The sequence below is a fragment of the Etheostoma spectabile genome, chromosome 24 (genome assembly GCF_008692095.1).
Source record: "Etheostoma spectabile isolate EspeVRDwgs_2016 chromosome 24, UIUC_Espe_1.0, whole genome shotgun sequence".
In the NCBI taxonomy this organism is placed as follows: domain Eukaryota; kingdom Metazoa; phylum Chordata; class Actinopteri; order Perciformes; family Percidae; genus Etheostoma; species Etheostoma spectabile.
In genome coordinates this window covers 3477446-3490486 of record NC_045756.1, presented here as the reverse complement: position 1 = coordinate 3490486, position 13041 = coordinate 3477446, and the positions used below count along the sequence as shown (strand labels likewise).

The following is a 13041-nucleotide window of genomic DNA, read 5'->3' as shown; positions in this document are numbered from 1 at the left end:
CCCTTTCCCCCTTCCCGTATGCAGCCTACCTTGCACTGCTCCATGCACGTCCTCACTGAATATGCCCCCGGCTCATATTTCTGAGTCAGGAGCTCAAAGTCCTCGTACTTCTCCTGGGCGTGCTGGTCGTAGCGCTGGTACGCCTGGACGCACAGGCTGCATCTGGTTGTGTCGCCATCGCTGAGCACGTCGAGGCTGCAGTTTAAATTGTCCGGACTTCTCGACCCGTAAAACAAATCCAGCAGAGAGTAGGAGTTACAAAAGGAAAGGTACAAATCGCTCATATTTACAGCCCGCGTCCCCTCTTTGTCGGAAAGGCCCCCGCACAAATGGTCGGCATCTGCGAAAGTAAAGCAGTTTTTAGATAAACTATCCTGGTGGCAAGTTTCAAGCCGCCACAAATGTTTGGTAGAGTTTCCTATAAAAATAGCATCTGGGTTTCCTCTGAGGCTGCTGTGTGCTGAGTGGGTCTGGGGGGAGAGAAGGTGGGAGGATGCGAACTTGACCCGGGTCCGGGCCAGTTTGGCCTCGGCGCAGAACCACAGGTGATCAGAGAGGAGGATGGTTAAGAACAAGAGGGATGCCAAGGACAGTCGCCATCTCTGCGCCCTCTCTGAGTCGGTGAATGGCTTTTGGTTGTCACGGGGGGGCTCTAGCCAGATTTGGAAGCCGTCGTCATCTTCTTGCTGCCAACACGTCCCAGCACCCCTGGTCATATTTTGGGAACCGGCCGACTCCACCGTGGGGGCTCCTCTGCCGCAACAGTCATTGACGTGGGGTCCGCTTCGCGTTTTCTTCCCCTCAAATGTCAGGTGGTGGGTTGTCCCGGCTTGCCTTTGCGATCAGCGGTAATTCCCATTAAAATGAGCGTGGGCCGGATGGGAAATTAGACGCTGGCGACCACGGGCCGCATCCTCCATGGCTGACCGGTGAAGCCGCTGTCCTCCCGCCCGCCCTGAGCTCCGCGCCGCTCCGCTCCTCTGCGTAGCCTAGACTCCGTTTTTAGAAACACTCACCGACGCGTTTACGTTTTCCCTGGCCTCGGTCGTGCAGGGACAAGGGCGCTATCCTCTTCCAACATGGCGAAGCTGTCTGCCTTTGTGTCGGCGGATGGGCCTACAGCCTGTAAGCTGACAGACCTCTTTTCTTTTTCAAGCCCACACCGTCTTCTTCTCGCTGCCGTTGTCAAGTTGCCGCCATGTTCGCCAAGCGACGGTGTATGTTTGCAGGAAGCTGCATGAAGTCAGCAACAATAGCCAGCAGCACTTCCGGTTGTGCTTTTCAATATAAAGGTCACACGTTGACGTGGTATTGTGCTACAGCTACCTCTGTCTGATTCAAAAATTGTTGTTTAAATAAATTTGTTGTCTACTACTGGGATTTCTTTCAGTTGAAGGTGACACTATACATTATTTCACAGTGGAAGAAGTTCGAGTTAGACACATGAGGAATATAAGCACAACTGTATGCAACAAAACCCTCTTATGATACCCAGGGCTACAAACTTGAGACCCCTTGGGGGTCATGGCCCCCAGTTTAGGAATCAGTGATCTTGAACAGGGGTCTTCAACACATATAAAGGACTCGTTGACTGAAAGAGAGATGGAGCAGGGACCCCCTACTACATCGCAAAAATGGTGTTAAAATGTGTGCAAATTAAGTTGCGTATTAAACTGGGCCTACAATAACATGTAGGGCAGCCTTAAGCCTTTGTACATATTTTTGCATAGAATACAACACTATTAAAATAATAATTGCTAGCATTTTATAAATCACGTTCAATATTAAACATACATGTGGCACTGTGACCCCATACGATGATCTTTGATCTAGGTTGGTCCAGCTCCTCGTTTGCTTAAAGGGCAATTTAGTTGTTTTATTTTCATTTTAAAGATTTCTTAGACAAAATAGGGTGGCCATAAAATGGTACCTTTACATTTGTATACTGTCCAGCTCAATAATAATAATAATGATAATAATGTTTGCTGCGTTTTGAACCGAAACAAAATCACATTTCACATAGCCTACTATTTTGCCTACATTTTGTACAAATGCTTGCTGTTTTAGATGCTGTTGCATTTTAGTTTGAAGGTCAATTCGCCCAACATCCGGCACTGTGCTATCTAATCTTGCTACCTTGACAGACTTCTCAATCTCTGACGTTATGCGCGCGCATCGCAGTCACCGCATTCCTCGGTACTAGGGTGCGTCAAGTCCAGAAGAGCCCGTTAAAATGTCAACAGAAATGTTGGTTTTATACTTCAAAATGAAAGCTTATGATGTCAGTCTCCATAATAACTATTATCTCAACTATATAACTCGGTCTATAGTACAAAAAAAAGGAGAAGAAAAGGAAAACACAACGACTAAAAGTAAAAGCATGCAGCTGTAGTCCTACAGTAGACATGGAACAGCTGGGCCCAGAGTTTTATAAATGTTTCATTTTGAAAATTTCCCCTAACAGCCTTTTTTTAGCCACTACTGTAGTGGTCTTGACACTGTAGCAGTCCGGTTGGTAGGCTACTCACCTGGTTTCAGCCCAGGCAAGATGCTCCTATCAAAAGAAGGGAGCCTGTTTCCTTTTAAAGGACAATTCCGATGCTTCTGCAGGCTTTATCCCATTTGAAATCCAGTGTACTTTATAATACAGCCACCAAATATCAAAGCACAGACTGCTGTTGTCTTTTATATCTCAGAGTGTGTATTCCTGATGACAACTTGCTTTCATTTATTTTCGTAAAATTGATTTTAAAAAATCCACCTGCCAAGTCTTACATGTAGCTACATGAGATAGGTAATCCATCACAGTGAACAGTTTACCTGCTTTTATTTTTTCCTAAAGTTATCTTTGTTCCCAACCTGGGGGTCAGGAGCCCCACAAGGGGCCACAAGATGAATCTAATAGGTCAGGACAGGAACCAATTTTTTTAGTATGGAAATTTTAGGGACTTAGATTGATAGAGAGATGAGAAGATTGATAGAGAGATGAGAAGATTGATAGAGAGATGAGAAGATTGATAGATAGATGAGAAGATTGATAGATAGATGAGAAGATTGATAGATAGATGAGAAGATTACTAGAAATAGAAGATTGATGTAGATGAGAAGATTGATAGATAGATGAGCTATAGATAGATGAATTGGGGAAGATAAAAAAGATTAATAGTATGAGAAGAATTGATAATGGATGAGAAGATTGATAGATAGATGAGAAGATTGATAGATAGATGAGAAGATTGATAGATAGATGAGAAGATTGATAGATAGATGAGAAGATTGATAGATAGATGAGAAGATTGATAGATAGATGAGAAGATTGATAGATGAGAAGATTGATAGATAGATGAGAAGATTGATAGATAGATGAGAAGATTGATAGATAAGAAGATTGATAGATAGATGAGAAGATTAATAGATAGATGAGAAGATTGATAGATGAGAAGACTGATAGATAGATGAGAAGACTGATAGATAGATGAGAAGATCGATGCCACTGTCATGTCTGTATACAGTAGAGCCAGGAGACGGTTAGCTGAGCTTCTCCTAGAGACTGGAAGCAGAGGCAAACAGTCACCTCTGCCTGAAAGTAACCTACGAGCATCTCTAAATCTCACAAATCAACACTTTACATGTAATTTGTTTAATCTTTGTCCAGTCAGTTATCACAAGTGGTTCCTCTCCTCCACAGTTTGGAAAAGGCAATCTCTCTTACTCCTCTTATCACCGACCACACTGCTTTGAACATCTAATAGACATTTCAACAATGACTAGTTTACCAGAGCTTAATATTGGTCAGATACATATATATATATATGTATGGCCTTTATGACCAATTATTTACAAGGCACAAGACGGAGCTGGATTGTCTGTTGTTTTGATTAAATTGCTTCATTAAGGGTGGGCTGTGCTAATTGCTGCAGACAACCCTCCTCTGCAGCCATGAGCCTCTGTTCGGTCTCTGCAGGGGCTCATTTATATCCGCTGGTTGTCTAGGGGCTGCTTCCAAACCATTTGTTTCTGCTTGTGTCAAGCGTCCTCGCTGGTACCATCGCTCTGATAGCTAAAGCCAGCCTAATTAGGGCATTTATCCCATTAGGCCGGCATGGTATTTCTGCTATTCTAGCTTTCAGCGGCTGGTTGCTGTTTTCATTTCCAGATCCTGATGGACCAGCAGATAGAGTATTCAAGACCAACAGTTGTGCTGCAGGAACGCGACGCATCATACAAACAAAGCCACACGGGAATAAGCACTAGTTGAATACCTCTAATTAAGGCCTGTCAGTCAAACACTCACTCAACATCACCTGGAAATAGTCCAGCGTGGGCGATAGGTTACAGAGTGCTTACTGAGGCACGTCTTCTTCTTTTTTTAAACCAGTAATGAAGATCACTTTGTTCTCAACTATTTGATGCTTTGTTTTCTCAAAGGTGGACTTTTAATTAATCTGTTTAACAAAATGACAAACCCTACAGGGAACACTACATGTCAAAGACAGCTATTATTCACAGTATATGATTGAGAACAGGTACCTCATCACTTTTACTTTGAAAACGTATCCATGCGGCATTTACGCACAACAATGCCCAGCAGCTACCTGCACCCCAGACGATGGTTATGAAGGTTATAACATATCCCTGAGTCCCAAGGGGCATTGGTGACATTTTTGAAGACAGGAAAACATGGCCACATCTCTGTTGGAGAGCCTTGAGCTGAACCAGTTTTAACGTAGCCCTGTGGTGTCCCTCTGTCTCTCTCTGCAGGCTCAGTGTGCTGAAGGGCTGAGGCAAAGGCCACCGCCTCACACAGACGCTCGTTTCAACGTAATTTAACCATTTGTTTTAAATGTTTTTTGACATGGTGCTTTTTGGATGCTTTTATATAGACCTTAGTGGTCCCCTAATACTGGATCTGAAGTCTTTTTATTTTTGAAATTCAACCTTTGTGCAGAATTCCAGCCACTAGAGCCAGTCCCACAAAGAGCTTTCCTTAGTATGTGCCATTTCTGAGTCTGCAGCTTTGGAGGGGGGGGGGGGGGGGGGGGGGGGGGGGGGGGGGGGGGCTTGACCAACTACCACTTTGCTCGTTTGAAAGCCATGATGTCTCTCTCTCTCTCATGGGTGGGCCAAATTCTCTGGGTGGGCAAAGCAGAGAAAGGGGAGGTAACCTTTCCCCTAATGACATCATAAGGGGCAAGATTCCAGATCGGCCCATCTGAGCTTTCATTTTCTCAAAGGCAGAGCAGTATACCCAGGGCTTGGTTTACACCTATCACCATTTCTAGCCAATGGGGGACCATAGGCAGGCTGGGGGAACGCATAGTAATGTTAAAAAAATTCAAAGTGACATTTTCATTCCGTGGGACCTTTAAATTCTCCAAAAGAGTCCAGTCACAACAGTACATTATTTTTAAACCAGTTCAAGATATATTTATTAGAGTTGTGCTTAACATGTGATAAAACAGACATAAAAGCATTAAGGCATGAATCACAAAAGGAGGCATAGCAAAGTGGAGGTTTGGGTTTGGGAGTAGGCCTTTGCTAGGCAAGGGAGGTCTAATGTGAGACACTATCCAGCTGCATTATGGAACATGTGGTATTCAATGTTTTTGGTCACTGACTCGTAATGGAAACTAAAAGTCATGATATCCGGGCCTCCGCTGCTTCAATTTAGATCATTCAAGTTTCCCAATGTTATGTAAGTGCAATCCTAAAGTTAAAAAATAACAAGAGGCCTACTTTAGACTATTATGGTGGAAGATTTCCTACTCAGCTCCTAGATTTAAATAAACATTTATAATACAACTCTAAAAGCTCTTTTCAAAATCTAATAATTTAGAAACCAACCATTGCCTTCTGGACTTTACCGTTGGCCTATCCGCTTATCCGCCCCTTAGCAGGGATTTTAACTGTTTTCAACTGTTACTCAATTTATTGCCAATCATACTGGAATTTAATTAAAATGCTATCTGGGCTGCACAACAAATTATTTTATTTTTTATTGTAATATAAACTGCGACACATTGCAAAAGTCATTCAGGGTTTTTTGTAAATTCAAAGAGAGTATTAGTATAAAACTGCACTTTAAAATGTAACTAGTAGTCTTTTTTTATGGTGCCTTTGTTGTTCAGTTTAATTTGTTTAAATGAAAAAACTAATTTCTTTTTACTTTTTTTTAAATCGACGAGCATGTTTGTTGTATTTTAGCAGTATACTAAAAGCATGAGCACGTTTTAATAGCTGTTATTTATCATTAGTAATGTGGTTATTGCATATTTTCCTCATCTCATGCAGCCCTTCAACTCTACAAGGAGTTCTCTGTGTCACCAGAAGAACCTTTAAACTAAGTAGTCAGTGTCATTCATCAGATGCCCTGCTGAGATTGAATCGGTCACCCAGGAGTCTCTTACGATCTTGAACTTCCTCCTAAAGCAGCGCCTCAGAGTCCTTAAACCCAGGAGTCTTGTTTCCTCTGTGATGATGACATGAGTGACTCCTTCCTCTAACTTCTGCACCACCTTCCCTCCATGGTAGCAAAACTCCAGCGCCCTGATGTCCAAGCAGGTGGCAGGGATGGCGGTTTTAGGGTCTCCTATGTCGGCGTAGCTGTCCATGTAAACCTGGAAGGGTCTGAACATGCTGGTGGGAAGATCCCCCCACCCACAGCGCTGCTCCACCTGGCTGATGTTCACCGCTGCGGACGCCTGCGCGTCGCTGATCCGACCAAACACCTCCCGCAGCTGCTGCCCGTCGGTGTCCACAAAGTAGCTGTCCCCGTAGCTGTCGTACTCCTTGGCGAAGTGCTCCCTGGTCGAGGGCGACATGTGGATCATGTGGCGTGGTTGCCATGGGACCACTTCCTTCTGACTAAGGCACTCGAGCAGCCAGGTGGCCCACACCACGTCATGCTGGTCGGACAAAATCAAGTTCTTCACGCGCATGTTCTCCACGCCGGCAATCACGCAGTAGGTGTCCCGTCCTGCGTTTTGAACCACGACACCTCCACAACTAATGAGAAGATGACACCAGTAATCAGTTATTTGTATAATTAAGGACACTTTAAAGTGTGACAATGGGACTTTTGAAAGAAGAAATCACACAATTAAGGTAATAAAGTCAGGAGAAATAAAATGCACCATTGTTTAAATCAATACACTCCACTCAGGCAGGGTTTTTCCTGGCTCAGAATAGGCCTTTTGGTTGGTGTGTGTGTGTGTGTGTGTGTGTGTGTGTGTGTGTGTGTGTGTGTGTGTGTGTGTGTGTGTGTGTGTGTGTGTGTGTGTGTGTGGGGGGGGGGGGGAACGTTCCGCATACAGCCAATGAGTAATGAGTCTACGTTACCTTATTTGACAAATGTCTATGCAATATGGCGTTATTTCTGACAAATTGATATACAAAATGTATATTATGCTAAATAAATAAACCCAAATTGACAAAACTGGTTTAAAAATTATAGTTTATAAATGAATCCCTGGGCTAGTCTGGTATAGGCCGGCTCTGGAGATTAAACAGAAATTAGTGCTCATATTCAAGTTCATGATCTGCTTGTTTAATGGATGTTTTTCTCTATTCTTATCATTTTGGGGCTGGCTAAAACCTCTTTGGGGAGTGCCAAAAATTCCTCTATGTGAGAAAGCCCTGTCAGGGGTTTTGCTGCTACACCATTACTTGCTATGACCAGTAGCGTACGGTGGCTAATGCTAGCTAGCTGTAGACACATATCATCACTGAGCCAAACGACGTTGACTTTGACTAAGCACAACTAACACAAAAAGGCTTTTTTGTCATGTTACCTGGCCACGCCCTTTTCCAGCTCAGCCTTGGGGTTATCCTCTGTGCCGTTCAGGATACAAAACTCCACATCCTCGAACATATCCGTCTCCTTAGTTACCCTGGTTAGGTCTTGGGACTTAAAGTGGTCGATGATCCCGATCACCTTCTTGGGTTTGGCTAGCTGTGTGCGCTTCTTCTTTTTTTCCGGTTCGTCACCATCGATGTGAAGGTGGCGCGAGGCGAGTTTCCCCGACGCCTTACCGCGGAACTGATCCAGCTCTGCCAGGGTCATGCACTGGTGCCACTCCTTGTCCTCGCGGATCTTCTCGATCCTAGGGAAGCGCAGGGTGCAGTTGGTTTTATACATGTCGCTTCCGACTATTTCAGCCGCCCTGACCTGGAGGATGACCGAGTTGCAGGGTTCGATGTAAACCTCTGGTTTCTCTGTTCCACACAAGATGGATGCTGGTGGGTCATTTCTCCGATAGACTTTCCAGTGCTTGGCAAGCTTTAACCCGAGGTCATACAACTCCTTCATGGTGTAGCCAGAGCCGATGCGGCAGAGTGTGTGGAAAACCGAAGGTTTCTCGCCGGGCTTTGGAGCTTCGGCAACGGCGCATAAAAAGTGGGACATCATACCACCCCGCCTCCCTTTACCCCAGTAGCCGCCAACAATCAGCAGGTCCAGCTCATCCATTAATCCATCCACATATTCTGGCTTTATTTTCAGCCATCCCTCCCCCCGCTTGTCGGGTTTGTAGATGGACAGAGGATCCTTCACCATGATTCCCTCTTCTCTGCTGTCAATGGCGTCATTCAGGGCATTCACCACCTCCTGCATGGTTCTGGCATCCGTCTTTGACACCAGGTGTAGCCTTCCCTTGACTGGATTGAAGACTGTCTGAAGGGTCTCGTAGCGCTTCTTCAGCGTTTCCTTGCCAAGCTTCTGGTCATTGACCAACAACACGTCAAACACGCAGAAGCACGTCTGTAACTCAGAGTCGTCCATGAGTCTCTTGATGTCGAATTTGCTCCCTTTCTGCATGAAGGTGTCTGTGGTCGGGTTGTACGCCATCATCTCACCATCGAGGATACAGTTCACAATGTGGCTTTTAAAATTATTGTGGATGTAAGGTGTCAGTGAGCCCTCCAGTGGGGATCCTCCAAACTGCTGGGTGTATTCAAAAGCATTTCGGGTGAAGTACTTGTACACATCCCCATCTTTGTGCAGCTGTATACGCTCTCCATCCAGCTTGGTCTGAATGTAAAAAGGGCTGCTTCCCATCTGTTTCTCCACACTGCGGATGTTCGCCACAGCCGCCAACATAGGCTTAAAAGCAGAGAAGAGTCCGATTGAAACATCGCTCAAAGACACAGAGGGGTTGTGGAGCTGCTGGCAGACCTTGTTTAAGTCTGTGTTGACGTTATAGAGCTCAGGCGCGTCTGGGTGGAAGACTTGGAGAACGGTTTCTTTGCTGATCCCAAGCTTCATGTCCTTCAGAATCATTCTGATGAGCCACTTTTGCTCGAGAGCCGAGCTCTGGGTGATGAGGTGCAGCAGACTCTTTTTCACAAGGTCCTTCTGCTTGCTAGCATTGTTGATAGCCACCGAGTCCAGAAAGTCATTGACTTCTTTGACGCTGAGGTTTCCTTCGCCGGTGCACCGTTTCTTCAGCACAAAGTACGCCATGCCGGCAAAGTCTCCAGCTTCTCCCTGGGATGTAGTGGGAGCACGGTAGTTCAACAGTTTATTGGCCTCAGGGCCATTCTTTGGGAGGCCTAATACGTCAATATACAGTTTAGCTAACATGCTTTCTTTGATGCCATACGCCATACGCTCTCGTTCGAAGGAAGGGACTAGGAGGCGCATAGATGGGTAGAAAGAGTCTGTTGTTTTAGGGTTGTCTTTGTGGAGGGCAGAATGGAACTTTCTCCACGACTCAATGAAATCCTTAAGGATTTTGGATTTATCTGGGCGGAGTTTAGACTTCTGGATTTTCTCTAACGTGGTACAAAGATGAAGGAAAGGAACCTGAGCAGCAACAGAGGGCTGACCTGCAGCAGCGCTTTTGGAAGTTCCCTCCATGGTGGAATCTGAAATACACGTCAACGACAGAAAGAAAAGACAGTTAGTTGAAATAAATGAATGAATTATTCGATTGACTGAAAAACAATCGGCAACTGTGATAAGAGATTCATCTTTGATGGGGATTTTTCACTATTTTCTGACATTTTAGAGACTAAATGCGTAATCTCCTAATCAAGAAAATAACCAGCATCTTAATTGATTTTGGAAAGAATGGTTAATTGCATCTTTTAATTATATTGACTTTATTATTATTGGTTGTGTTTTCAAAGGGACATTTTAGTGTCCTATCATGGTCTAAATGTGAAAGATAAAAAGTATTTATGGCAAACATTGAAATATGTAAGAAAATCACAGTTCTGTTTTGTCAAACAAGAGGCCCATCCTTAATCAACCTTGGTGCGTTATGATACTTTACTTAAAACGGAGAATAAGGCAGGGGTGAACGAGTATAGAGAGCCTGAATGTGCCCTATATATAACATATGATGCCAATAGTTAGCCTACTTAGCCCTAAGCTGCATTCTCTGTACTAAAGAATGAATAATAAAGTACAATACAAAACTGAAATCAATGATTTAGAAGCAAAGTGTTTATAAAGTGCATATTAACCAATTCACTTAAAACATTTTATTACTTTTTTACTATTTCACTTACTACTTTTTTCGAATTACTGATCCTCATTGGTCAAACTTCAACATGTTCTGACATGTCTCGAACCAACAGGAGCTTTTATTTTGACACGCAGCAGACAGACTTAAACAAGAACAAGAACTAAACTGAAGGCCAATATTTAACTAAACGGGGTGGAAAGTATTACATGCAATACTACGCTAACATGTATGGAAGTAAAGCATCTCGTACTGGTTATTCGCTCCTAATCGTGCGTTTAAAACCTATTTACATGAACATGCGTGCTGCGGTTATAAACCGAAAGCTGCTGGTTCGTTTTCAAAATAAAAGTATCTGTTGTCATGTGACGTCTGTGTAGATCGCAGACTGTCGAAATACGTTACGTGCATTTGCTGGCAGAAATGGTAATTTTGAAAAGCAATTTTGTGATTTTTCAATGACAGCTAAAACACCCCCCATAATTAAAGGAATTAAGCGTTTCATGTTCGTCGCACTTTCGTCTTAAAAAACAGACCGTCGAAATAGGAAGTCTTCTCCATCTCAATTGGATGAAAAGCAACAATAAATATTAAGAAAATAACTAAATATACCCGATTTTAACGTTACCTGCTCTTGTGATTCACCAGAGAAGGTGGTGGAACAACCGGACGTGCTCACTGAGCTACATGCTCAACACACTTCCTAGTCCTCCGAGCAGGGAGCTGCAATGAAAACAGTCCCCTGGAAACAAGAGCGGAACTATTGTTGCCCGACAGTGTTGATTTTTTTTGTTTTGAAACTTAAAATCATCGACTAAAATCTCGTGCTCACATTTCACACTTAACAGGCATCACTTGTTGCATATTTAATCTGAATTGTCTTATTATTTATCGTATTATTATTATTATTATTTAGCTGAACCTTCTTCTCTGTTATTTTATACCCATTGTGATGTATTTGTGATGTTGTGTTCATGTTGTATTAATGTAGCAATTAGTGGACTTTTTGTGATCTATTGTCAGATGAAAACATAATCTTGAGAAACTATTACATTCCCTCCTCTGGACATGCACGTGTTGCCCTTGCATTCACCAGCAGAGGGCACAGGGAGACGCTGCAGTGCTCAGGTTGTTTACCATCGTGGTCTGTGGCCAGTGAGCCAGCAGTAAGCTGGTAGTAAAAAAAAAAAAAATTATTATTATTATTATTATTATTTTTCTTTGCTAACGATTATTTTGGTCATGTTTGGATCATAGTCCTCTGGTAGCAGGTAGCAGAAATAAAACCTCCTTCGTCTTTAATGCAACGTTGTCCTGACAATAATCAGCAATGGTGATTATGATGTTAAGCCAGATGGGCTTGGATCATTTTAGTGTAACAACTTTAAAAAAATATATAGTATAATCTGTTTAGGGAGCATGAATGCATAATACAGGTGAACGGTCCTGGTTTTTGGTCCCTGTCCAACAAAACCTCATTACTGGGCACTAACCAGATGTTCAGTGTGGACAAAACAAGCTTGACTTATGACTTAGTATGATCTACATATTTGGCGAGAACATACTAGTTGTTTCCATTGCTGAGATGTCACTGACTCGCTCATTTATGGCTACCCAAACATAGTTGTTGCCTGTTTGGACACAACTTTTAAACCCAAGCTTAGTTTCTATTATAGACTTGTTTTGATAGTTAAGCCTTTAGGTGACAGCTCGTGTATTGCCATGTACATGTTGCCACTTGTAAAGTAATGCAACATCATGCCAGTAATGTCATGCTCCCAATCAAAAGTACCAACTTAGATTCCACAAATACTGATACTTGTTTTTGTTAAAGGGAGGGACATATTTATATGACTAGTGTACTAGTGTGTGTGTGTGTGTGTGTGTGTGTGTGTGTGTGTGTGTGTGTGTGTGTGTGTGTGTGTGTGTGTGTGTGTGTGTGTGTGTGTGTGTGTGTGTGTGTGTGTCTGTGTGTGTCTGTGTGTGAGTGAGATAACACACAGACAAATCCTTCCCTGTAGGGTAAGATTTCCCTACAGGGATTGATAAAGCGTGTCACTGGTCATTTGTTTGAACGCTAAAATGGATACAGAACGCTAAAGATAGGAAATGAACAGCTTGTACATTGGATGTTTTTTCTTAAACAAAAAGCTTTAAGGAACACACACACACACACACACACACACACACACACACACACAGATATACACACAAACATCACTAAGCAAGTAGATATTTCTAAATCATCTTTATACTAGCTTATAGGAAAGTAGGGGAGAGGATCTACATGAGGTTTCCATATAACTTAATAAATAAATAATAGAATGATGGTCATCATGACTTTATCACAGGTAATATTAATTATGTAGATTTCACTATGGATTTTAATCCATTCTAGTTTAAACATCATTTCATCAAAGTACATTCAGCCAATGTGATGCTTATGTGAGAATTGAAGACCTCCGGTCTAGTAGAAGGACTTCATTTGGATCTGAAAATAAAAGAGACCCTGGGTCCTCGCTTATGTAATCAGCAACACAAATTTGGTGTTGTTCATTGTTTCCTGCTGCCAACA

General features: G+C 43.0%; 2 protein-coding genes across 2 annotated transcripts in view; both read right to left on the bottom strand.

Moving 5' to 3' along the window:
- nalf1a (NALCN channel auxiliary factor 1a) overlaps window positions 1–1231 on the bottom strand; it is a 31383-nt gene extending 30152 nt beyond the window's left edge. The window contains exon 1 of the mRNA XM_032506172.1: window positions 30–1231. Coding sequence (XP_032362063.1) covers window positions 30–716 — 687 coding nt within the window. The 5' untranslated portion in view covers window positions 717–1231. The remainder of the gene's footprint in view (window positions 1–29) is intronic.
- A 4170-nt stretch (window positions 1232–5401) lies between these two features.
- lig4 (ligase IV, DNA, ATP-dependent) lies at window positions 5402–11189 on the bottom strand. Its single transcript, XM_032506128.1, has 3 exons — window positions 11095–11189; window positions 7791–9864; window positions 5402–7005 (listed from the first exon to the last, which is right to left on the bottom strand). Exons 2-3 carry the CDS (start codon window positions 9854–9856, stop codon window positions 6336–6338), a joined length of 2736 nt encoding a protein of 911 aa, XP_032362019.1. The 5' UTR covers window positions 9857–9864; window positions 11095–11189; the 3' UTR covers window positions 5402–6335.
- Window positions 11190–13041: the final 1852 nt, after the last annotated feature.